At 45.6% G+C, this 24,959-nt stretch overlaps 1 protein-coding gene across 5 annotated transcripts; it reads right to left on the reverse strand.

Moving 5' to 3' along the window:
• Positions 1 to 418: 418 nt before the first annotated feature.
• Positions 419 to 24,257, reverse strand: LOC111067112 (nostrin). Of its 5 annotated transcripts, XM_022356155.2 has the most exons (8): positions 24,188 to 24,257; positions 23,390 to 23,556; positions 14,508 to 14,825; positions 3,588 to 3,673; positions 3,299 to 3,524; positions 2,473 to 3,222; positions 2,281 to 2,391; positions 419 to 1,446 (listed from the first exon to the last, which is right to left on the reverse strand). In XM_022356155.2, exons 2-8 carry the CDS (start codon positions 23,414 to 23,416, stop codon positions 664 to 666), a joined length of 2,301 nt encoding a protein of 766 aa, XP_022211847.2. In that variant the 5' UTR covers positions 23,417 to 23,556; positions 24,188 to 24,257; the 3' UTR covers positions 419 to 663. The 5 variants fall into 5 exon arrangements, with proteins under 5 accessions (XP_022211847.2, XP_022211848.2, XP_041451367.1 ...); XM_022356156.2 differs by lacking the exon at positions 24,188 to 24,257 and having other exon boundaries at positions 420 to 1,446; positions 14,508 to 14,830; positions 23,390 to 23,408; XM_041595433.1 differs by lacking the exons at positions 14,508 to 14,825; positions 23,390 to 23,556; positions 24,188 to 24,257 and adding exons at positions 3,827 to 5,521; positions 11,991 to 12,099 and having other exon boundaries at positions 420 to 1,446.
• Positions 24,258 to 24,959: the final 702 nt, after the last annotated feature.

A 24,959-nucleotide genomic window follows, 5' to 3' on the forward strand; every position in this document is an offset into this window, starting at 1 on the left:
TTCTTTATTTTTTTACAATTAATTTTAAGCAGTTTTTTGTTTCTTAATTTATTGTTTTAAAAGTTCAAACTACAATGAAACATCTGCCTGATGGAAACGTGAGTAAATATAATATAATATTTTATTGTATATTTATATGCATAAATGTATGTATGTATGTATGTATGTATGTTTGTCAATATGTGGTACTATATTCGTATACAAAAAAAATAAAAAAAATCATATAACAACTAAGATATTTTATTGACGGTTTAGATCTGTCCAGGCAGGCGGTTAAATGACTCGTCCACTGGGGGGACTGTACTTAGATATACAATGATACATACATATATATATATATATGGTGTATACATATGTATGTGCATTTTCTTCTAGAAAAAAAAAATCAACCAAAAAGAAGGAAGAAATCATTTTAAATACAATACAATATATGTTTTACGTGAATTAATAATAATATAAAATATATTTCCAAATGATAAATAAACGCACATGCAAATCCTCGCAGCAGCATTTTCTAAGTCAAACGCGCAGGAGCCTCGCTTCGCCTCGCATCGCATCGCCACACTCTTATATTCGAAACGCATTCACACACACAGAACTCTCACACACACGTACTATATATCTAGTGATGCTTCAGGGGGCATCTCCTTCTGCTGTGCTCTCCTAGCACTCCTCCACATAGGTGGCAGGAAAGATGCCAATGTGATTCCGCAGTGCCCCCAGCCACCAGCCGTCATCCTGCTTGGCATGAACTTCGATGATGTCGCCGGGACTCAGTTCCAGTTCATCGTAGAGCTTTGGTGTGTAGCTGTAGAGCGCCTTGCATCGTCCGAGCACTTGGCCCTGGCCATGGCCGCCCTTCTGCAGATCCTGCGCATTCTGATAGAAATGCTGCGTCGGCATCTGGTTTTGGTTTTGAGACTGCAACTGTGCTCCCTGCTGTCCCTTGATGGGGCCCGCATCCTCCTCGTCCTCGTCCTGTGAGCTGAATTCATCAAAGTCCGAGTCCTGCTGATTGGAGCCGCCATCCGCCTGGCCGCGATCGCTGCCCTGGTGATGGTTGTGGTGGTGAGGGTGATGGTGGTGGTTCGCAGGTATGGTCTTGCATTTGACAGACGCCGCCGCCAGTGCCACAGCGGCCAGCGAGCCGTTCGTCGCGGAGATTATCTTTGGTTGGCTGGTGTTGAAGGTCTCAATGTTGCTCTTGCTCCGATTGAAGTGCTTCAGCGCTGGCCCCCCCGCCGTCGTCACACTGATGTCCGCACAGGAGCTGTTGCTGAGCGCGTTGCCCATCATCTGGGAGCAGGCATCCTCCTCCTGCTCATCATCTTGGGCGCCGGCACCACTCACATCCAGCCCTGTGGACTGCTGCGACTTGTCGTTGTTCTTCAGCCAATTGGGCACCTTCAGAATGCTCTGTTGAAGGCCAGTGCGATCCCGCGTGATCTATGGAGTGGCATAATACGAAAATTCAAATCATTTTTCGACATTCATAAACAAAAATATAACTATTTTTTGTGTGCTTAGATATCGGTATTTGGATTACATTTTATATGCTTTGACTATGGTTCAGAAAGTATACACAAGAAATATCTACAAAGATGATGGAAATTATGGAGAACGTACAACAGATTTATGGTGAGCTTCAACAACCTTTTCATATCTTCAAGGTAAATTGTGATTCATTGTGTTTTTGTGTGCGTTTTTAACAAAAGGAATTTCGTTTCGATCATTTCAATACAAATTTTGATTTAAATTCTTTCGGAATAGAACAAACCGAAGAAGGGTAGTAATTTTGAATCTTTGCACTTTGATTGTTTCTAAGCGTTAACATTGTTTTCCTTTGTTAAAACTAACTTTCAATTGGTTTAAATCCTTTTTGAAAAAATATATTTTGAATGTCTCTATGAGCTGAAAATTTCGTAGCTTTAGATTTGAGATCTTCGATCATCATTTAATGGCTTAAAGATTGAGTTTGGGATTTCCGTGCTCAAATTTGTTGGCTTGGGGCTTGACATTTTCATTGTTTAATACAAATTCGTGGCTTGGGGCTTCAGATCTTCAATTTTCTCATTTCCCATTTCTGCATACAGTTTCGTGTCTTGAGGAGTTTCAGATCTGAATTCTGCCAGACAGCTTCGTGTTGTTGCTATAATCTTAACTGTAAATTTAGCATCCAATATGGATGCAAAGGGAGCCAATAATGCTCTGCTTAGACATAATTCTTAATGGTTCGAAAGGACACAGACACACGCCTTAAAAGGAGCAGGACTGCCTAACCTGAATGTGCTGGGCCAGGGGATGTGTGGTGCGGGGCTTGTGGTCTAGCTCCAGGAGGGCCGACTGCAGCTTGATGCGTGATCCCTCCAGATATGTGAGCATGGATCGAATCTGGCAGAGAGAGAAACATCAATAAGGTAACAGGAGAGTGGGTTGGGGGGAACGGGGACGGTGACGGTGACGGGGACTCACGTGATACAACTTGTCGGTGATGTTTTGGTTCTCCTGGTTATTCAACGACTGTGAGAGGCCGCGGAGGCCGTCGCGTGACTTTCGCTCGCGTTCCAGATCGGTTTTCACCAGCTGCAGGAGCTTGATGAGCGCATGCTTGCGCCGCTCGCGATTCATGGCCAGTGTGGTGTGTTCGCAGTAAAAGTCGGGCAGCAGCTGCTCGCTGGGGCCCTCCGAATGGTGGCGAATATTGCTCACCACCAGCATATCCTTGTCGACATTGCAGGCATCCAGCTGCGGCTGCAGGCGGCAGGTGAGGCCACCGAGTATGGGATTTATATCGGAGATGAGGCGACCGTATTGCTGGGCAAAGTTGTGCATATTCGCGAGACGCTGCTGCTCGTTGGTCTGCAGCTGAGAGCTGCCACGGAGCACGGCCATCTCCCAGTCGACGCGTGCCCGTTCGGCGCGCACACACATTGTGTAGTAATCGACATCTGCACGCTTCACAGCCTCCTCGGCCTTCTTGCGCTTGTTGTCCAGCTTCACGCAGTCCTTCTCCGCGTTCTTCAGCTCCTTTTCGGCGGAGATCTTGTTGGGGCCCTGGTGGAGCATGGCAATGGATGGCGACTTCTGGATGCGCACATCCAGCATGGCGTCCTGCAACTTCTCGTTCTCACGCGCCGCCGTATGTGAGGCCTTCTTGGCCTTGGCCTCCGCTATGCGCCATTCGCTGAGCACCCGAGCGGCCTTATCCACAGTGCTTTCAACCTGGTCGAGCGAGGCAGACAAATGGTTATATACAAGGTTCCATGGGGGCTGGTTCCAGGCGTACTGTACTACTTACCGCCTTGCGCGCCTTGTGGTGACTCTCGACTACCACCTTGAGCGGCTTCACCAGCTCATCGGTGAGGGAGGCCGCCAGCTGGCGGTGGATATCGCTGCGGCTCTCCATTTCGGTGGCCACGCCACGCCAGGCATCCGCCACACTGCCAGGTATCTCGCGACCAGCCTTGTTCAGCTTATTGGCCAGCTTCGAGAGCGATTTGGAGTAGATCAATTCGGTATCGGCACTGGGAACAAGTCACAGATGTAGTGGGTGGAAAGTGTAGTGGTCTCTGGCTTGAGCAACTTACCGCTCCTGCAGGACGAATATGAGCTCCTTGCTAAAGTCTCCGCCCTGCTTGATGTAGCGACGCAGTTCCTCGAATCCATTCTGGCCCTGGAGGGAGTATAAAGAATTGGGACCAGTTAGCAACGAGCTGAAACTCCTGCGTGAACGGTGGCAACGACTACCACCACGATCACGATCACGATCACGTCCATGGCCACGGCCACGGCCAGCCCTCGACGAACAATGATTCCTTTGGTATACCTCATCCTTGAAGCGCTTGGCATTTGGTGACAAATCCTCATCGCTGTTTGCCCTCTGGGACATGGAGGAGTCCAGCAGTTCCGTGCGATTGGTGATATCCTCACAGCTCTCGGTGATGTCGCGCGTCGTGCGATCCGGCGATGGGGACAGACGATTCGCGTCTGTGGTCGATTGATTTAAATTGCTGCGTGAGCGGGCCAGACGCTTGAGGGGCGTCTGCTGGCGGACAGCCTCCTTTAAGCGGATGCCCTCCTCGCCGAGCCAGTGCTTCATGCCATGCCAGCCCTTGCGCAGCTTCTCCCTCTGCTGGGTAAAGTGGATCAGTGTCTGGTTCTTGTTCTTCAGCAGCGTAATGCGCCGCTCGCTGGCAGGCAGCTGATCCCGGTGCTCGCAGTACTCCAGATCCACCTCCTTGGTGAAGTCCTCCGTCTCGTTGATCTGCTGCGTAATCTCCTGCAGCTCGTCAATGGACACCATCAGGTCCTGGGCATTTAGGCTCTGATAGCTAACCGACTTAAAGTCAAAGTCAAAGCTGTGTACCGAGCAGTCGAGGCTCATCTTGGAGCTTTGCTTGGAGCTCGGCTGGGAGGAGCTGCGCTTCGAGCGGCTGTGCAACTGGAACGATTCGATGCTCTTGAAGCGTGGCTGCTGTGACAGGAATCCTGCTACTCCATTGGCGACGGGTGGCATGCCATCATCGACTGGTGTATTTTCCTTGTCGTTCTCCATGTCGCTGGCCGCCAGGCTCAGCTTGCTGTCGCCATACAGCTCCGGCAGCTCGGGCATGTTCAGGCCCGGCCCAAGATGCCCCGGAGCCGTCGCGTTCATGTCCATCGTCATCGATGGCGACTTGTGCAGGTAGACCTTAAGTTCGGTTCGGTGCAAATTCTGCACGGACATGGCCTGCTGCTGGCGGGCAATGTTGGCTCGTCGCATCGGTGGCACCACCATCTTCTCCTCCTTCTCCTCCTTATCCTCCTCCAATAGATCTTTTTTGAAGTCCTTCTGTGACTGTGGCTCTGGCTCATCCTTCAGTGGTTCTTCTTCCTTTTGTGACTGTGGCTCTTCGTGGCCTTCTTCCTGTGGCTGATGTATCGGCGTCTGAAACTCCTCTGGCTCATCCCGTTCATCCCGTTCATCCCGATCCAGCTGCGTACAGCGGGCATCTAAAAACTCCTCCTCGTCGGAACTACGCGGCGTCAGGGTGCGCACAATGGTCGAGGTCTGGGCAATGCCTCCGCCAATTTGCTTGAGTCGCGCCTCGGTCACATCAAAGCGGTCCGTGTCCAATGTGGTGGTCGATATCAGCACCGGGGCACCGATCTCCAGCCGATGGTCGTCCGAGTGGCTGCCGGTCATGTTGTAGCTGCCGGATACCGTTTTGCCGGGCGACTGCCCAGAGCCAGTACGCTCTCCACTGGCGCCAGTCTCCGATCCGGCAGCCGACGGCTGTAGGTTGAGACTCCCCAGGTGGCGGCGACTCAGCTTGCTCCCCAGCACCGAGTACCGTTTGATGCGCGTAATGAAACCTTTGGCACCGCCACCGCCACCGCCACTGCCACTGCCGTTTCCATTTTGGTTATTGTTATTGTTGTTGTTGTTGTTCGTGTTATTGTTGTCCGAGGAAGCGGCGCTGCTGCTGTCCTTGCCGCCGATCTTGAATTTGTGCACCCGTAGGTGATTCATCACGGATTTCTGCGTTGTAGAGAGTGGCAAAATTAGTTTCGGAAACTGCTCGAACTCTATCTCTAGCCCGATCCTCTGCCCATGCCGTGTGTGAGTGCGTCGCTCGCGCCTATAAACGTGCAAATGCATATGTCTGCGTCCCAAATTATTTCTTCTGCTCTGCTTCTGCCTCTTCCTATGTCGGCGCAGCAGTCGACGCAGCAGACCGAATGCGTTCAATTGGAAGACGCAATAGAATAGGACGGCGAAGAGAACGAAACCGAGAACCTTAAGCAACACCGCCGTCGTTTTCGGCTGATGTTCCTGTTCACCAAGAGTTAGCATCGCGTAGTATTAAAAGTATATGTATTATTCGACTTTTGAATGCCGTGTGATTATGTTGTGTGTGGTGTGGGATTTTAAAAACAAATAATTTTAAAAACTTTGTCGTTTTAGACGAATAATTTTTATAAAAAAACCCAAAACTGTTGTTTGTGTACGGTGTAAAAACATAATAAAAATTTTAGTGCTTTTAGTGCTATATATGTATGACATGGAAGTCACAGATATAACCTTTAAAAATTTCATCGTACATATAACTGATATACCCGTTCATACCCTTGAAGATGACGCTTGGAAAAAAGCCGCTGTTCACCTACATAAAAACGCAGATAACATAAACACACACACACACACACACACACATGACACTGCTGTCAGAAGGAGTAACCGAAAGAGAGTGGGAGAGAATCAGGTGCATTGAGAGAGGGGCTAAGACCCCGGTCATGCTCTCTCACACAATGTGTCGCATTGTTGTGACCCCTGCCTTGCCCTGCCCTGCCCTAACTCTGACTCCCTGTCGATGTTGTTCCGCTCCCTCTTTGCTCCAGTTTCGTTGCAGGTAGAGATTACAAAACGGCATTCGGCTTGTTTATTGAAGCGAAGAAAAGACAACGTCGAAGCAGTAGGGTCGTGGTGGGGCCACCCTGATGCTAACCAAAGAAAAAGGAGAAGGAAAAGGCAAGACAGAAGCAGCAAGAGAGGAAGAATAAATTGGGTAAGCCTAGGCTTTGATACCCATGCAGATAATATATTCCCATATCAGTTATGTACAACAGAGATCAGATTTGAATATTATTAGTGAGAGGTGAATAATATTTTATGACAGACCAGACCATAGGCCCTAAACATCTGCTAAAAATCATATCACCTTCTCTGCTAGGGTAGGGTATAAAAATCACTGCGTTGGCCACCGGCTAAAATATATAATGCCGCCTGTGGCGCCCTCATCGACAGCGACGTTAGCGTCAGGCCTCGGCGTCGTCGTCGTCGTCTGTTTGTCTCGGTTTCTGTTTTGTGTCTTGCGGTGCCTGTGGGCATGCACGTGTGTGTGTGTGTGCTGGTGCATTTTGTTTGCTGTCCGGGCAGCGACTTGCGTTTGTGTTTGTGTACACATACGCTGGCTGTCTGCAAGTGACGGCGGCAGTGGCGTCGGATGATCATTACTCTGCCGGTGGCGCTGTTTTTATTTCTTTTTCATTTCTTTGGCTTTCCTTTCCACCCCATCGCTCGCTCGAACGTCATTCCGTGTGGGTAATTATATAAATCATTTATTTATGAACTATTTACTTTTGAGTTAACAGAGATAATTGTTATACTAGAGCAGTGTCCCACACTCTCTCTCTCTCCCTCTCTGCCTGTGCCTCACTGAAGGTAGAATAACATTGCTTTCGTGTACCTTTGGATTCGACACGCCCTCCCCCTGTTGATAAAATGTACAGTTCGTTGATGTCTTAGAGGGTTTAGGGGGTTTAGGGGGTAGGGAGAAGGGAGCTGCTCATTAAGCTTCTGTTGTCGCTATAACTGTGCATTGTTATGTAACCTGGCTTCGTGCCGGTCCCTTACTTGCCCCCGCCTAATCATATAGGGCGGAGAGGGGCTTTGTTACAGTTTCCTCAATTCTAATGGCCGACGTGCGAAACCGTAAAAAGTAAAACAATTTAATTACATTTTTGCACTTGTTGTTGCTGCTGCTGCTGCGTGCGCTAATAGCATTTGCATTTGCATTTGCATTGAAGAAGACCAAGACGAAGAAGAACAAAGCGGAAAGAGGAGACAGAAAAGTTAGCTTCGGGAGTCCGCTCGCTGCCTTTTGGGATACCCTTGCAGACCGATCGTTTCAATAATCATACGATTTACTATCAAGTTACACACAACAGTTTTCAGCTGCATGATATTTCATTTATTCAATTACCCGGTTAGTATTAACTGATACAATATCTGCTGGAAATTGAAGTCACAAGCACAGACTTTCCGTAGTGTTTGCAAAAATCTGAATACTTCCCAGTGCAAGGGTATGATAAAAAGAACACGAGAGGGAGGGAGGGAGCTAATAGAAGTAAACAAGCAGCAACTGCATTTGGTGTGTGGCGGGGGAGCGGAAGCTAGATGGGGGTTTATCATGCTGTCTACGATATGTCACGTTTCTCTAATGGAGCGAAGCGAAGGGTGGAGTGCACAGAGAGGGGAATTGAAGGAGTGTGCGACAAGTGAAGAGACAATTCAACTAATGAGCGGGCTAAGCCGAAAGAAAGCCTCACAAGAGAGAGAGAGAGAGAGAGAGACACAACTTCAGTTGCGGCTAATTGCAAGTGCAAGCATTGCATGAAGCTGGGGAAGCAGTTCCGCAGGTGGGTAGGCAGCCACCAACCCCAACCCGAGAAATGGGTTGAATTGAAGAGCCTGCAATTATGGCCAACCTTCTTCTTTGGCTCCAAAAGTCAAATAACATAAATTATTGCCAGACGGACAGAAAAAATCATACAAAAACCAAAGGATCAGGCAGCCAGAAGAGGAGCCGTGAAAGCAGTTGGAGGCTGCCCGTGGGCTCGCTCGTGTTCTAAAAATAGAGCTGGGCAACTCTCGGATGCAATTGCAGTCACCGCCGCGCCGACAATTGCCAACTCCGACTCCAACTCCGCGTCTTTATGGCAATTTATGATTAATAAAAATAAATTAATCGCGAGAAAAAAAGGGTACGCAGAGGCAGCTAACCAGGAATTGGCTGGCGGAGGGCCATTGAGCCAAGGTCGCGCGCGGGCAGCAATGCAATTACCGTCAAGGCTGTACCATAATGGATGATTAAATATCGATCAGATAATCAGTACCGTCCAGCCCCTCCCCCCTCCCTATTTTGTAATATACCAATTTTTCCATTGTATCTTTCGAATACTTGGCACTTTTTTTTTTTTTATAAATGGAAACTTCCAAATCACAACTCTAGCAAAGGATGATGGGCTTGCAACTGATTCGAAGTCTATTAGCACTTCAGTTCTTATGGGGAAAAGTCAAAGAAATTGGAAACTCCATTTCGAACATCTGTACATATTTATTGGAAAACTACATCTGTAGAAAACATGCTTTTATTGTTGAAGTAAGAAATATTGGCGAAATGTGTGTATATCTAAATAAAATCTGTTCGTACCGTACCCAAGCATTAAGCTCTTGGAAAAACAGCTTTCCCTTGGAAAACAGCTGACTGACTATTACATACAATCTTTTAGAAGGTATTATGCGACTATTTACTCAACACTAATCCCACCCCACGCCACCTCACAATCACACATCCATTCCATTTCTCTCTGGCCGAATCTGGGCAGTGGTTTATGATGCGCATTTATCTCATTAAATGTCTAAAATAATAAATAAAATGTGCGGATATTCTGTTTTGGTGCCAAAGCTAAAAACAAAATCCATCTTCCATAGTGATTGCCCTCTACCCTCGATCTCTCACTCTCGCTCTTCCGCTCTCCGGCTTAATGTGGGGGGCCAAAAATAGAGAATATAGAGAGGAGAGTAGAGTAGAGTAGAGAGAAAACCTTCTTATGGACAATGTCTGTATGCGTCGACGCTTTCTGTTTCACTTAAGCAAATATTTTCACAACTTATCGCAAGATGTTGCGCCAAATGTGCGGCAAGGTCTGAGACCTGAAAAATGCAAAAATTAAACTCGTTAATGAGCAGGGAGTGGGTCGGCAATTAATTGTGAGTAACACGGTTTGTTTTCCTTTGGAAAACATTCATTCCCTGCATACCATTCAAATGGTTCGCCCTCTTTCATCTCTCTCTCTCTGTCTCTCTGTCTGTCTGTCTGTGTCTGTGTCTCTGACTCTTCGTGGGTCACGTTCAAGCGATTGAATGAATGCGAAACGCGATTCAAAGATACAACCTGCCAGATAAGTGTCTGTATCCGTGCGCTACAAATAGATAAACAGATAAACACCGCAACACCACCAGCAGAACGAGCGATAAGAGGTCGGTCGGTCGGTTGGTCGGTTGGTCGGTCGATCCATTATCTTCATTTGAATGAACAGAAAAGAAACTCTCATGTGAGAATATCTAGAGGAAAGGCAAGCAGAGGCATCCATCGGCATCACATGCCTAGAGTAGAGAAATGTATCTGCTGGAATCTCTAGAGGCTGCCGCTGCCCTCTGCCTCTCGACAACTATCTTCTTTCGAGTGCAGTGCGAGGTTCATGTGGGCGGTGACCATTTAACACAATTAACCCGTTTTGGGGTCTACGACTCGATCAATTTGTAAGAGTCATTGACATATGGGACGGACAGCACTGCAACAGCAGCAGCAGCGGCAGCAACAGCAGCAACAGGCGATGGCACAACACGAGAGACAGCTACAACCTTTGGATGTATTTTTAGTAGTCGGGAAAATGCTGATATTATTACATATTGAAATTAAAGCCTGTGCCTTGGGGTCTGATTAGAGAGCAATATCAATTATTTATAGCAAGTATTTTGCCAGGAAAATACTCATTAAAAAGGGCCCTACCAGGGCTTATCAAAAATGTCAAGTGTGTGCTTCGAAAAAAAAACAAAACAAATTGGGAATGATTTGGATTGTATGTTCTGGTATACCCCTAACTAGAATTGTGTCTTTCGTAGGATTCTAATGCAGTATTGAATATCGTTTTGAATAGATATTCATCGATAATTGGTTGGGGTGCCACAGCACAACCCTGGGGCCTCTTTTGTTTTGTCTTGCTTCTATTCTGATGTCGAATGCCGTTAGGCAAAGAAGTGTGACATCGCTCTGGCACCTGCCATCTCGTTGTGTCTCCATCTCTCTTTCTCCCCGTCTCTCTCACGGTCTCTCTCCCTGTCTCTCTGGTTCTTCTGTCTCTGGCACTGGCACTTCGTGCTCTTTTGTCTTTCCATCTTTAAATCTTTGACGGTGTGTCAATCTTGTTAGAAATGCGTTTGGTTCTTTTGAAAAAGGGCAAGACTGCATTTATTTTTATCGACATTCGGTCATTTTGGGCTTATGCTTTGTCTCTTGGCCCCACTGCCTGTGCCGCCTGTGCCGCCTTTGTGCCTCTGCCACTGCCACTGACTGGTGGAATGTGGCACATACACACACATAGAGTAGTGTGATGTGTGTGTGCCTAATTAAGCATAGAATGAATGCTTTTCTTGGGGCAGAAGACCTGTGTAACGGCATCGGGGAGACAAAACGATCGAGTTCAGGGCTGCTACCTCCCTCCCCCCCCCTATAAACAATTGTGGATGGGCCCATAAATAATTATGCTAATCTCTTGTGCTAAAGAAAAGATCAGATCAGACCATCAGCCGATGTAAAGATCACATAATACAATATGTGTCTATAAATATCACAGATCACTCGCACTATACCATATCTTTAGCTATAGGATGTGCTGGTGGTGTTTTTTTTTCGATCGTTTTGTTTTTATTGTGTTTCTATTTAAGAATCGTAAAAATAATTGGCACATTTTCAAGCTGTTTAGATTTGTTCGGGTTTGGAGAATCGTTGCATCGTCTGCCAAAGGAAAAATCCGTTCTGTATCTGTCAGATGCGTTTTCGTGCCCCTGTCCCCTGTCCGCTGTCCGCTGTAGCCAGTCGCATTTGTCACACCACAAACTTGAGCTCATTTCGAAGAGACGGACGACTGCATCAAGGTCGAAAATTATTTGATTTGTTGGAAGATACACCATGAAAATATCTTTGAGATTTGAGATTCTGTAATGCCAAAGAGACACTCCCATGAAATAGTATCTTTTCAATGGAATATTATTTGTATTTCTCTATTCTTTTCGATTTGTATGAAACATATGGAATGGATATAGCCGTATTCGTATATTTTTTATTCTTTCTTTTCCGGTCTCTTTGATTCCCCATTTTAAAGTCACACGAAAACAATTTTCATTCAATTTCGAATGAAATCAATCAAAAAACAAATCCACTCCACACACAAAAAACAAACAAAAATTTAATAATTAATCCAATGCTAATGCATTTTGTTATTTCTTCGCACGTTTCGGGCTAACACGCACACTCACACTCACACACACACAGGCACGTACATATGTACATAGGTTATGCAAACGTATATACAGGTGTACCAGAGGTGTGTGTGTGTATATAGGGCTGACGAGGGGGGTGGTATATTTTGTGCTAAAAATTTACCAAATATAAATATTATTTTAATTATGGGAGCAGATTGCACGACGACATCGACGTCGGCAGAGCGACATTTACAGCTACTAATTTTAGAACACACACAGACAAAACGGTCGAAGCGAAGTCGCGCGCGGCAGCAGACTAATTTCGCTGTCGGCCAGAACGAAATGTAGGCATCAGAAGCAGCAGCAGAGACAGCAGGCAGCAGGCAGCACTAGCAGCAGAGCACCCATCGGAGCGCCAACCAGTGGCCCCATCGGAGCAGCGTCAAGCTGTTCAACACAGAAATAGAAAGAGAGCAAGGCAGAGAGAGAGAGAGAGAGAGAGAGAGAGCGTGTGCGAGAATAGCATTACGGGCTGCGCCGACGCAGGAGAGCTATTGCTATTGCTGTTGATGCTGCGCTGCATCTCGCTGCACCTGCACGCTCTTGTTCTTGTGTTTGCTGGTTCTCTCTTAGGCTCTCTGCGCGACTGCGTTTGCTCCTGCTGCGCTGATGCTGGCTGCTTGTTGTTGACAACGCGTAGGCCAAATATTTGAATGGAACGGCCCGCCGTCTTACGGTATAGCCGTCGCGACGTCATCATCGCCAACGACAACGACGTCTGCGCAGCATGCAAAGCGGTACTCGCTGATTGGACTGCAAATGTACCGTTGCACAGTGGGCCTCGAAAGTGATTAATTAATTAATTGAATAATTATCCAATAGCGAAATTTTCTAAAGTGAAATTTTTACGCATTTCATACAAAAATTTGTCTTTAAGTGGAATTTAATTTAAAGACAAATATCAAAGTTCACTAATTACTGTCGTTCACTGTTATCTCTTTGATATTTGATTCAAAACAATTTCTTTCTAGTATAAAGGTTGCTCTTTTTTAAGCATGCAAGTATTTAATAATTAATAAGTTTTGTTATATACCTTGTATATATGTATTTCCCCCATTTAAATCCAATTTCATTTGCACCATTCCTGACCTAGCCCACTGTACGCCTGCGAGTGCTGCAATAAATTTAAGCAGCCAAATGCACGTGCTTACTGAGAGACTGAGAAAGAACAGACAGAGAGACAGACAGAGAGAGAGAGGCTGACTGAGAGTCTGCCGTTGACATGTACCGGTATTATGGGCATAGCGTCGCATCGCATTGCCAGATTCTCCAGGTTCCAGGTTAGGTTGCATAACTGCCTGCAAATTTATGCAGCTCCTCCCCCCCCCGCGCGCGCAACTGCCTCATAATCGGAGGAAACCGTTCACACGACACCGTCGCGACCGACGTCACCCGGCTTTGGGCTTTCGGCTTTCGGCTTTGGGTGCACTTGCTGCTTGACCGAGATTCGAGCGGTTCTTGCACCAAGCCAGGCCAACCACAAAACAATAGATCGAGAAATGTTGTTATTCGAGCGGGTTTTTTGTTGTTGTTGTTGTTTCAAATTTCAAATTAACTTTTGAGCAGCGGCTGTTGTGACATTTATGAGTTGTCGATCCGGGCTTGAAGATCGTGCTGCCAAGGGGTTTTAATTATGCTTGTAGATCGCTCCAAAAGCTGCATTATTTTTGCTACCAAAAGAGGGGGGGATTTACTTACATACCTTAATTGTCATTGTTCGTCGTGGGCTGGCTGTGAAAAGAGCTTTTCGCCGAGTTATTGTGTTTGTTTTGTTGCTGAAGCTTACCTGCAAAAGAGGGTGGGAGGCATGGTTTAGCATGGGTAAGTAGTGTTTAGGGATATTTGAGGCATGACAACATTTAAATGGTACGATCCAACACCAATATGAGTAGGTATTTGATTAATGGCAATCCTATAAAATCCAGCACCGCGCACACTGGCAGACCTTCTGTGCACCAGCAAATGTTACCACCACAAAAGCTTCCTGCGTCAAAAGCTTTAGCCGAGTTTCGCACCGCACCGCACACAAACATACATACATACACTGTCTGGCTTCTGTGTGTGTGCTTTTGTGTGCGTGCAGCGGGCGTGTACGTGTTAACTGTTATCTGATACGAGTACTCGTACACCTGCAATTGCTTTTGCTTTTGCTTTAGCTGTTTCTGTTTCTGTTTCGGTTTCAGCTTCTCTTTTGCACTGTGGCGTGGGCTTTTGTGTGCTTTTAGCCTTTGTTTAGGCATCAACTTGCACTTGCCTGCTAAATGGCGAACAGCAGGGCCAAAAACGGGTTTAACAAACGCAATTAAGAGAAGTGAGTGTGAGGGAGATGGAGAGGGGGCTATGGTGGCTATGGTGGGTGGTATTGAGTTGGTGGGTGGTGGGGGGGTGGTACAGTGGAGTGAATTGAAGGGCAAACACATAATAAAAGTTAGACGGCGATTTTTGTAAATGGGATTCAAACGAGCGACGTGGAACAGAACAGAATAACTCTGGATCGATCGATGGATGGATGGTAGGTTGTTTGATGGGTGGTCGGTTTTTGGTTTTTGGTTGTTGGTGGAGAGGAGCGAACGAACGAACACAGATGTGGGAACCGGAACCAGAACCAGTACCAGAGAGAACTGGTTCTCGCGCTTACCTGTGCATTCCCCATTAGAGCATCGTCTGTCGATGATGTCCCAAGGTCAAGTACCACCTCATCCACATTCGCGTAGATGGGCTGATCCTCGCACAGACTCTGGCCCCTTCTCTTTTGCTGCTGCTGCTCCTCCTTTTTCTTCCGCTTCTGCTGCTGCTGCTGTTGCTCCTTCACCTTCTTCTCTTCCTCTTCTTGTTCCTTGTGCTGCTGCTTCTTCAGGTGCGCATTCAGATTTATCGCCGACTTGGACTTGGCTCTCGCATAACGGGCCGAGCAGCGTAAACTTTTAAGCACGCCGTAAGAGCGGGCATTTGCGAGCTTTTCTCAGACACAGACACAGAAACAGTGAGAGATCGAGATAGAGATAGGGATAGAGAGAGGGAGAGAGACACAGTTGAGAGTGTGGAAAAGAGAGTGAAAGTAGCGGGATAGGGGGTGGGGCAGGGCAGGGCAGGGCAGGGGGGCGTTGGCAGGGAACAATCATTAAATTTACTTACTAAATAATAGCTAAATAATGTCTAAATATTGTGTATATACATTGTACAGTGATGGGCAACAGTCCATGGACATTTCCACATATGCAGTGTGCATTGATGTATGGCATGGGGTGGGGTGCATGGTATATGGTTTAGGCTGTGGCTTACAGGAGGAGGTGTGGAGGATGGAGGCTGGGGTTTTGGTGTTTTTTTTTTTTTGGATCTAAGGCCCGTTGTGTCCACTTTCTATTAGCTACGTGATGGCATGCCCATAAACGATGAATGCGTTGCAATGCCTGAATGAAACTTTGGCTCTGCCAAACTTCCGGCACAGCCATAGACCTGGCCAAGACGACGACGACAACGAACTTGGCCAACAGCACACAGGCACACAGGCACACAGGCACAGAGGCACACGGCACAGGTGTGAATAAGCCACGACTGCCGACTGACTGATGATTCAAGCCGCAAGTTAATGCATCGCTAGGGCTATATATAGACAAATGACACAAAGTCAATGAATGCCGCCTCCCACCCGGTAGATAAACCCCAATGAACTAAGGTCCACAGAAATACAACAAACAACAACAACAAAAACACGAAAGAAATGCTATCTACACAGGGTGGGGTGAATTAGATATGAAAAACTTTACATATAATTTAAGTATGTATGTATGTATGTATGTAGTATGTATTTCTGTATGTAAATATGTATATTTGGAATTTGGAATATTTTTGGTACTTTTGCTAGGATAAATAAATAAATAAATGTTTCAACTCAAGACCTGTTTTCACGATCAATTACGATCTTATGACAGCCACTTGTATATATGTATGTATTTATATGGCAACCAGTTTCAATCAAATTCTGTATGAAAGAAATGGCTTTGTTTTGGAGGGTTTGCACCATTAAGACTGGCTAAAAACGCCTTCTGTGGGCATGTTAATTGATGATTTATTTTAAGGAATTTGACGCAAACGACTCAAATCGGCTGACAATGGCTTATGGAGCGTGAAACTGACTGAGGTTCTCCCTGCTACAAACTCATCTTGTCAGCATGCCAATGGAATATTCCTATGAAATGCATTTAATGTGTGTGTCACTGGGAATATGCGATGTCTGGAGGTAAACTGTGATTGAAAGGCTCTCAAACTGCAGATCGTAGAGTAGAGTATCGTGAGTGCTACTCCAATGATTTGCCTCTGCCTCTGCCTCTCTCTCTCGCAGTGTATTTGTAGCTAATAATTAGTGGCTTTGCACGGTGCAAAAAGTGTTCAATCACACACCGAAAGTCGGACACTAAAATCACCGACAATTGCCACAGACACAGACACACACACACACAGACACACAGAAACACAACTCGTATTGCGCATACGCCCCGTGCGCAAACGAACAAATGAACAAACATTGTAGATGATTCTCTATGTGAAGCCATGAAGTGGGCCAAGATTCGAAAAAAAAAGAACAGCAACAGCAACAACAACAACTCGATTCTCGATTCAAAGAAAGTTCACATGGCAGCGGAACGGCTGTACCGCTGTACGGCGAGTGGAGCGTGGAACGTGGAACGTGCAACGTAGAACGGAACGAGTCTAACCAGTCAGAAAATTTGTTGCGAGTGTCAGAGTGTCAGAGTCGTGGGGGAGCGACAAATACAATCCATAGTTGCCGGCAGAAGGCAGTCCAGTAAAGTGCACTCGGCAGAGCTCTGCTTTAAGGCAAAATATTGGCAGTAGTTGGCAGCATTGGCAATCCGCAGCAGCCGCCCTTCCTACAACCCCATAAAACAAAGTCAATGCGGAAATAAAACACTCAAAAGAGCTGCCACACACAGCCACAGGCGGGCGGATGGGTTGCCACACGCGTAAACAAGTTGTTGCCACACACAAAATATGACACGACACTTGCGTGTGTGTGTGTGTGTGTGGTGTGTGATGTGTGTGGCAACAACTGGTCCCGAAAATGAGGGCAGAATCCGCCACTTTATATGTAGAACTGGAGCCCCCACTGGAGGAGTCTCTTGGCTGTTGCTGCTGCCACACACACACACACACACACACAAAACCCTTGGAACACCTCTCGCTATGCTGCCATTTGTAATTAGTTTAAAATCGCCTTCTTTTGTTGCACGCTTCACAGCCCATTCACAATGCACATCGAATGGATCGGGGAAGTGCCTCAATGAAAATGAAAATGCCTCAATCTAAACAGATGCCCATCCCCCCACTGCAGCGCCCACTCGGCTAATGAAATGCCAAGCTATCTGGCAATCGAATCGATTATCTCCCCATTATATTGTATCATTGTTGCCAGCAGATCCACAGTCCGCAATCTGGTTTCAAGTTCAGCGAACTGTCGTCCGTTCGTCAGTGGCACAAGGAGAACGAGACGCCGAACGAATGCCCAATTAAAGGCCCACCAATTCGATAATATACTCGTAATCTATACAGCGTGGTAATAATTAATTGCCACATAGATACAGACACAATCGCACGTCTTTTTTGACCGACTTTGGACAAAGGAACTTCCTTTTCCTTTTTGTGCACTGTGACAAATGGATGTGGTTCATTACACTCGATGATAAATCATTCACAAATACCTATCAAAAATTCCATTCATATAATTGCCGCATTTCATTTGGTGGCGTTCCAGGAATTTGTTTACCACCGGTTGACTGAATCAGTTGACTGATTAGTTGTAGAATTTTTAGATTTTAAATGTATTTACTTTTTCAGAAATGCAACTAAAAGTAGTCGCCTAATCCTCAATTAATCTTCACTTAATCCTTATTTAATTTTGCCCCAAAAATGCAGATCATTTAGTAATGATCTCTCCACATGAGTATCTGTCTTTCAGCTCTACAAACTAATATCAATTATACTCTGATTGCTCATTCGATGCTGTCTTCTATTTCTACGCAAAGAATTCCTGCAATCTGCAGAAGAACCTTGAGTGGAAAGTCCCTTTATTTCTGCTACTGCCTTATCCAACTGCCTGCCCTTTTTTTTAAGAGTTACTAAATGGCTCAGAATTATTTGCTTGCCGCTTGGTCGTGGCGACGATGTAGGTCAGTGTTTCGCGTTGCCTTAATCAAAGGCGGTGACTAATGTTCTTTCCACAAAGCGATGAGTACCCTGCAGTACTCGTACTTTGTGCTACTCCTATGACAAATGCGGCGTAGAACGATCACCGTTTATGTGTTATTTATTTCAGTGCTGTTTGGCTTTTTATGTGTTGTTGTCGTGCTAAATTGTTTATCTATCGCTTTGTCGAACAACAATTAAGCGGCATTCAACACAAAAAGCGAAACGAGAATTCCTCCTCCTCCTCCTTCTCCTCCTCGCTCTCTAAATGCTCCGATGTCTACTCTCCGATAGCGTTGGCTGTGGCTGTGGCGATGTATGTCTCCACGATGATTAGTGAATGGGCAGCGATTCAGTGTTGACTTGCTGGTGGATCTCTCAACGGGGAAAGGTAAGTCGTACAACAGCCACTGCGCCTTCGGTGCAATGGAAAGCCCTAAGTAATACCCTGTGGCTGATTCATAGCTAGAATTCGGTTCGTACCTATGTTAATCGATTAGATTGTGTGCTTCGAAATGAATCAATTTTTGCATGAAAAGAGCAACTCAGGTGTGTACCTGTGTGTGTGGGAGTGTGAGCGATATAATTACATTCAGTAAGTAATTTTAAATAGTTTTCATCCCTTCGCTTAGGGGAATTTTGGTGGGGCCTAATCAATGCCAGTCACAGGTGAATTATTGGAACCATTCGAAATTCGTATAGCAAACACTCTAAGCCGATCATCAGTTGATCAAACTTCTGCATTGCTCAATAGACCAATAGAACCCCATGCTAAACGCATTCATGTGTGGGTGGTGTGGGAGGTGTCGTGGTGTGCAGAGAAAGGGAAAAACTTCATTGAATTTTTAGCATTTTGTTTGTGTGTGGAATACTTTCCAGCACAAAAGCGTGTAGAGAAAGGAGAACAGTTCTTCTTTCTCCCACTTATTGTTGTTAAAGAACCAAAAGCATAGCACAAGTGTGTGAGAGAGAGAGGAGAGGGGAAAGGGGTGCGGAGGGCTCTTGAACGAGGTCAGACCTAGAGCTACAGCCAGATCTAGAGTCTGGGCACGTTTTCGTTACCATTTTGTTGGTGTCGCTTGCTTTTGGGTTTTCTTTTGGTTGGGGGGCCCCCATACCGAATTGGACACAGAGTCTGAGGCCCCTGAAAATCAATTACAGTTAATGCACCGCGAGAAGAGCTGCCCTGCCCCGCTCTGTGCTCTGCTGTGCTGTGCTGTGCTGTGTGCTCCACATACGAGTATATCGCACCATAGTATAGGCCTGGCCCATAGCATTGAACGTGACTTGGCCCGAACCGAACCAAACCGAACCGAACAGGCGACGTTGCTGGCTCTTCAAGGTCAGCACCCAACCTTTTTGTTGGTTTTGTAGATTGTGGGGTAGGGGCAGGGGCAGGGGCACGAACAGGGGCAAAGGCAGTGGCAGGGGCAGTGGCAGTGGTGGCTTCAACAGCTTAACAGTTATATGCATTCGTTAACTCAAACCAGAAAGAGCCACAAAATCCAGAGAGAAAAATATAATTAAAAATAAAAAAGCTTTTTTTTTTTTATTTCGTGGAGAAGCAAAAAATACAACAACAACAAAAAAGATGATTATTTTCAACACAGTTTTTTTTAGTTGTTGTGTATTTTCTGTGTACTTCGTTTATCGTTCATCATCTCTCTCTCTCTCTCTCTCTGTGGCCCCGTATTTCTCAATGTTTTTTCTTATTATTAAATCTGTCATATCACCAACAAGCAGCACAGAAGTAGCCACAAAAAAAAAAAAAAAAACAAAAACAAAAAACACAAGTCAGTGTCGGAGTTGGAGTCGGCGGGGTAATAGCTAATGCCACAACAATCCATTTTAGCGACTTTCACTGTTTAATTGTCGCAAAATTTTCTTTTCATATATTTCGCCAGTAATAATAACAACAAGCAAAAAGCACTAGCAGCTAAGTAGAGATACATTTGTATCTTTTTGGGCACACAAACATATGTTTGTTTGCAAGTACTTGGAACTACTGTGTTCAAGTCACAGATGAAACCCCCTGCTCCATGCCCCATGCCCCTGCCCCTGCCCCTGCCCATGTGGCCAGCTGTGCTTATATAAAGAGGGAGCTTAAAAGTGGGACGGATCCGAGCGCAGGGTATAAATACTATTTGCAGTGAATGGAAAGTATCTGTGGCTGGCTATTAGATCTATTTTGGATACTTGGATGCTTTACTTTTATCGAGTGTTCACTCTACAATTTCTATTCTTGCCATCATCCATCTGTCTTTCATCGCTTCTACTGTCCATCTATTTATCTATCTATCTATCTATCCTCTTAGTAGCTTTCATCTGTCTTTGTCTCTCTATTTTTCTGTCATTCTTCTAACCTTTTTTCATCGATCTATCTATCTATCTATCTTTTAACTATCCTTCATCCATCCATCTATCTATCATATATACCATAGCTATAGTTTCTTCCTTAATGCTTGTGCATTACTTTGGATCCCCCATAGGCTCTCCTATGATAAAGTATCTTTGCACGTATCTTTTTCTCACCTTGAACGATTCTTATTAAATTATATGTGATTATTGCTGAGTTCTATTCATATATACATACATGCCAAAGTACACACATATATTTATTTCTCCACTAGATAACAGGCACTTGAGTGACTTTATAGACAATGAATTGAACTGTAACTTGCAAGACATTTGCCAGCAGACACAAGGTAGGTGCCACAGCTGCTGCTGCTGTTGGTTGTTGTATTTGAGAAAAGTCTATGAGAAGCTTAACTCAGAAAAATCATAGATATATCTCTGCTGTATCCAGAATATCTCATATGATACAAGGGATAAAGTATCTGTTTTGTGTTTGGTTATTTGGGTATTAAATCTAATCAATGATTAGCCAGCAATATTTCACTGCACACTCATTCATAATTTCGGTTGAATCCCACGAATCTGCAATTGAAATCTAATCTTGTTTTTCTTCGTTCGAAACGAAGAAAGAGGAAGGCAAGGGTTTGACTCTGGGAAACAAAGAGCGATGATTGCAGCCAGCAAATTGCATATGATCATGGCCTGTCGATGATGGCCCTGGCTCTGGCTTTGGCTCTGGCTTTGGCTTTGGCTCTGGCTCCTCTTGTACTTTTATTTTTATTTTCTACCCCCCTGTGGCCAAATTCAGTTTTTCCTTCCGCTCGCGCCGTTTTTCCATCGAAGCTAATTTGAATTTGTGGGGCTGGCTTTTTAGCTTCCTCCTCGGTGTCTCCCTCCACCTGCCGCTGACTGCATTTGGCGAGAAACAAGTCTTTGGGGTAATTAAAAGTTCATTGTCGTCGTTGTCGTCGCTGGCGACTCGACTTGCTGTGGAAATCATTTTGCAATGTGTCTCTGCCCAAAAAAAGAAAGACCAGCCGGGAAAGAAGAAACCCGCTTGCACATCGACACTGACTCTGCTCTGCCTCGGCCTCCGCCTCCGCCGCTGCAGATGGAAAACGTTTTCGGATACACACATTTTCTCACAAAAAATTATGACAAAATGTGGCAAAGGCAGAGCAGAGGTGGCATCAACATCACAGATCACAGATCACAGCCTCCACATCATCGTCAGCGTCAGCGTCACTCAGCTGCGTTATCGTCATCGTCAGAGTGAAAGTTGCCATGGCCAATGCCTCTGCTTGACGACAATTTGTGGCCGTAATTGAACTTGAAGTCGATGTGGAAGTCCAGGAAGCAGGCAGCTTTGGCTGTGGCTGTGGCTGCTGCACCTGTGGCATCCGTACAACCCGTCCAAATGCGTCCTACCGAAGATGTGCAGACAATACAAGCAACCCAACCCAATCCACCCACCACCACCAGCCAGACAACCAGCCAGACAACCAACCAGCCAACGTCATCGACGTCGCTCTCTGTGAGGAGTCACGATATTTGCGCAACCATCCAGCTGGCTTATTCGATGAGGGAGTGCCGTGACTGTGGCTCCAGTGGGGTCGAGTGGGAGGTGTGGGAGTGGGAGTGGAACCCGCTCGGCTTATCGGGGAATGCCAACCGAGTCTGCATTATAATGCGATTACAGATATATATACAGATACAGGCATAGGTACGATAACGCCGCATTCTAACCATGAACTCGGTCGGTCGATGGAAAGAAAGTCATGTAGATTGAATGACCTTGTGTAGGGTCTACCTTTAGGCTACAGAAAGAAAGACAGACAGACAGACAGACAGAGAGATATGTTTGTGTTCCAGATTGCATTCGAGACTTTTTCTGGGCTAAAGATGGCAGGCGATTTCTCTTTAACTCAATTGCATCTGAGCAGATCTTTGAAAAATGATAGATTGCCGCCTGCCAGAGGGGCCAAGAGTTTTATTTCTGGGTTAATCAGAGAGAAAATTTGCAGATAATCTTAACACAGATGTGTCCAATGATTGATTGGATAGTGGATAAGATTACTTTTATTCTAAGAAAATCGAGAATTCCGCAACCAACCGATGTGCGCTGCTGCATGACGCGGCACACGCATAGCCAAAAGCCTTTTTGATGATCCCAAATCTTTGAAAATCCATCAAATAGCTCAGTTAATGTGGGATGAAGCTGTTGCTAATAATTTTGCATAATAATTTCGATCATAAATATTCGCTCAGAGATAGCCGTTTGACCCGCTGCTGTTGGCCCACATGTGTTTCGGTTTGCTGTTGCTGTTGCTGTTGCTGTTTTTCTGTGTGTTTTATTATTTTTTGTTTATTTTTGCAATATAATTTTATTCAAAAACTGTTCGACTTTCGACGACACACTCTCGCTGAAAAAAAGTATAGAGCCATAGATTATCGCCCAGAAATGTGTGATCCAATGACCTCGACACCAAATATGATGTGAAAATACTGCGCTGATTCTTGCTGGGGAGAAGCTGCGATTTTCCTTTCGATGAGAGATCGATGGATTGCGATTGGCTATGTCGATTGCGATGGCTGTGATGTCTGTGATGGCTGTGTGAAAAAGCAGGTCAATTGGCCAATCGCGGGTTACCCCACAGGTTAATTAACGATTTGGAGCAATTAAGAGATGCAACAGACGGGGGGGAATAGCAATGGAAGCTGGCGAATTCGATGTGTGCGTGTGTGTGTGCGTGTGTGCAAATATCGAATAGTCGTAGCAAAATCTACGAGTATCTGCGAGATACATAAGTATCTGGGTTAGTGCGTGCGTTAGAGAGTGCTGTTGCTTTTGCTGGGTTGTTGGTGCTGTTGCTGATGTGCAATATTATATGGTTAGTAGTTGTAGTAATTAGTGGGGGGCTACTTTTGGTGGCCTTTTCTGAACCGATCTCAATCTTCACTCACCCATGAATTATCGCGGAATTGTGACATATTTCGCGTGACAGAAGTGTACCCCAAAACGGCCACGGGGCCGCACGAAGGAGAGCACAGGACGTGGCACGAATGATGGATAACGATGATTGACTGATTGTTTGTGTGATTGATTGATGATTGCGAGGTGGGCTCCTCTGCTGATTGATGTAAGGGAAAAATAATATAGACATTCACATATATGTAGTATAAGTATTGTGTATGTACTTTTGCCAGGCACTGTCTTTATATTTTTACTTTCAGTTTTTCGCGTTGTTTTTTTTTTTTAATTTACTTTTTTTTTAATTTTATTTTTTATGCGAATTTCACAGTCTTTGCTTAATTTATCTAACCAATTTGTTAGCTAAGCTCTGGACCCTCGATGTATCTCATGGATGCATGAATGTGTGGGCCGGCGGGGTGGCTTGGCGCTTGGGGGGTGGCCATGCAATGCAGCAAAGCGTAACGCATGGAAATGAGCGCCAAAAGATTTTTTTTTTCTGCTGTTTTTTTTCTGTTTTTACTCTGTTTTTGTTTTGTGTGTTTTCTGAGGCGTAACTGCGAGCACAGCACACAGCACAGCACAGCACGATTATGTGTGTGGATGCCACACGGCGACAACTGTAACAGCAGATGCACACAACCAACACACAAAGATACACAGATACAGCAGCCAAAAAAAAAAAACAACACACAAAGATACACAGCGATACAAAGATTCAAAGGGAGAGATATATGTAGCTCTTGGGGTTCGGGTTTGAGCCCAGTTTTAATAGCGAAAATTGCATTTACATTTCCCTGTTGCCTGTGTTGCCTGTTCCCTGTTGCTTTTGCCTCTTTGGCGGCTGCTGTTTTGCTGCAGCTTAAATCACGATCAAAAAAATATCGCAAGCAAAAAAAAGTGATATGCGCGATTCGCTTTGCCGTAAACGAAGCCAACCGAACCGAACCGTTAACATGAACTACCGAACCGAACCAAACCGAACGCTCTGAGTCTGCGCCGCTTACTGGAAGCGCTTCAACATTTGACGGCGCTTTCTAAACGAAGCTCTGAAGTACAACGCCGCTCTGCTCTGCCCTCTCTCTCTCTCTCTCTCTCCCAGCGATAGCAGCAGCACAGCGGCAGTTATTCAAACAGCAAAAAGCTTAGGAGAGAGAGAGAGAGCTTTTAGGGCTGAGTAATGTTTGACAAAAAGCCTCAAACTGAGCAAGATATTAACTAATTGTTTAACCTTTCTATCAGCATTACTAGACAGCCTCCTCCCTTCACACTCGGTCAGTCAACTTACCACACAACTGGGGAACCCCGATCTACATTGTGTCCTGGGCACTCTTCCTGGGCTGTCCTGGGCACTCTTCCACAAGTCCACTTCACGAAACCGCGCTGCCTTTAACTTCAGGATCTTGCCGCAATATTTGACGTACGCCACCATGGAGCAATGTAAGTGGTGTCCATGCCTGCAATCAAATGGCGCTGCATCAAAACAAGATGCCAAGCTCCACAGAGGAGTGGTTGGTGGGATGTGGATTGTGGCGACCATCAAGAGCTGGAAGATGGATTCCT

The sequence above is a fragment of the Drosophila obscura genome, unplaced genomic scaffold (genome assembly GCF_018151105.1).
Source record: "Drosophila obscura isolate BZ-5 IFL unplaced genomic scaffold, ASM1815110v1 contig_73, whole genome shotgun sequence".
Classification (NCBI taxonomy): domain Eukaryota; kingdom Metazoa; phylum Arthropoda; class Insecta; order Diptera; family Drosophilidae; genus Drosophila; species Drosophila obscura.

Excerpts from the sequence above, each read along its gene's own strand:
- LOC111067112 (XM_022356153.2), bottom strand. The coding sequence starts at position 5,836 with ATGCTAACTCTTGGTGAACAGGAACATCAGCCGAAAACGACGGCGGTG. Across the intron at positions 3,674-3,826 it reads CCAAGCGCTTCAAGGATGAG|GGCCAGAATGGATTCGAGGA; the intron begins GTATACCAAAGG and ends TACTCCCTCCAG. Across the intron at positions 3,223-3,298 it reads ACCACAAGGCGCGCAAGGCG|GTTGAAAGCACTGTGGATAA; the intron begins GTAAGTAGTACA and ends TCGCTCGACCAG.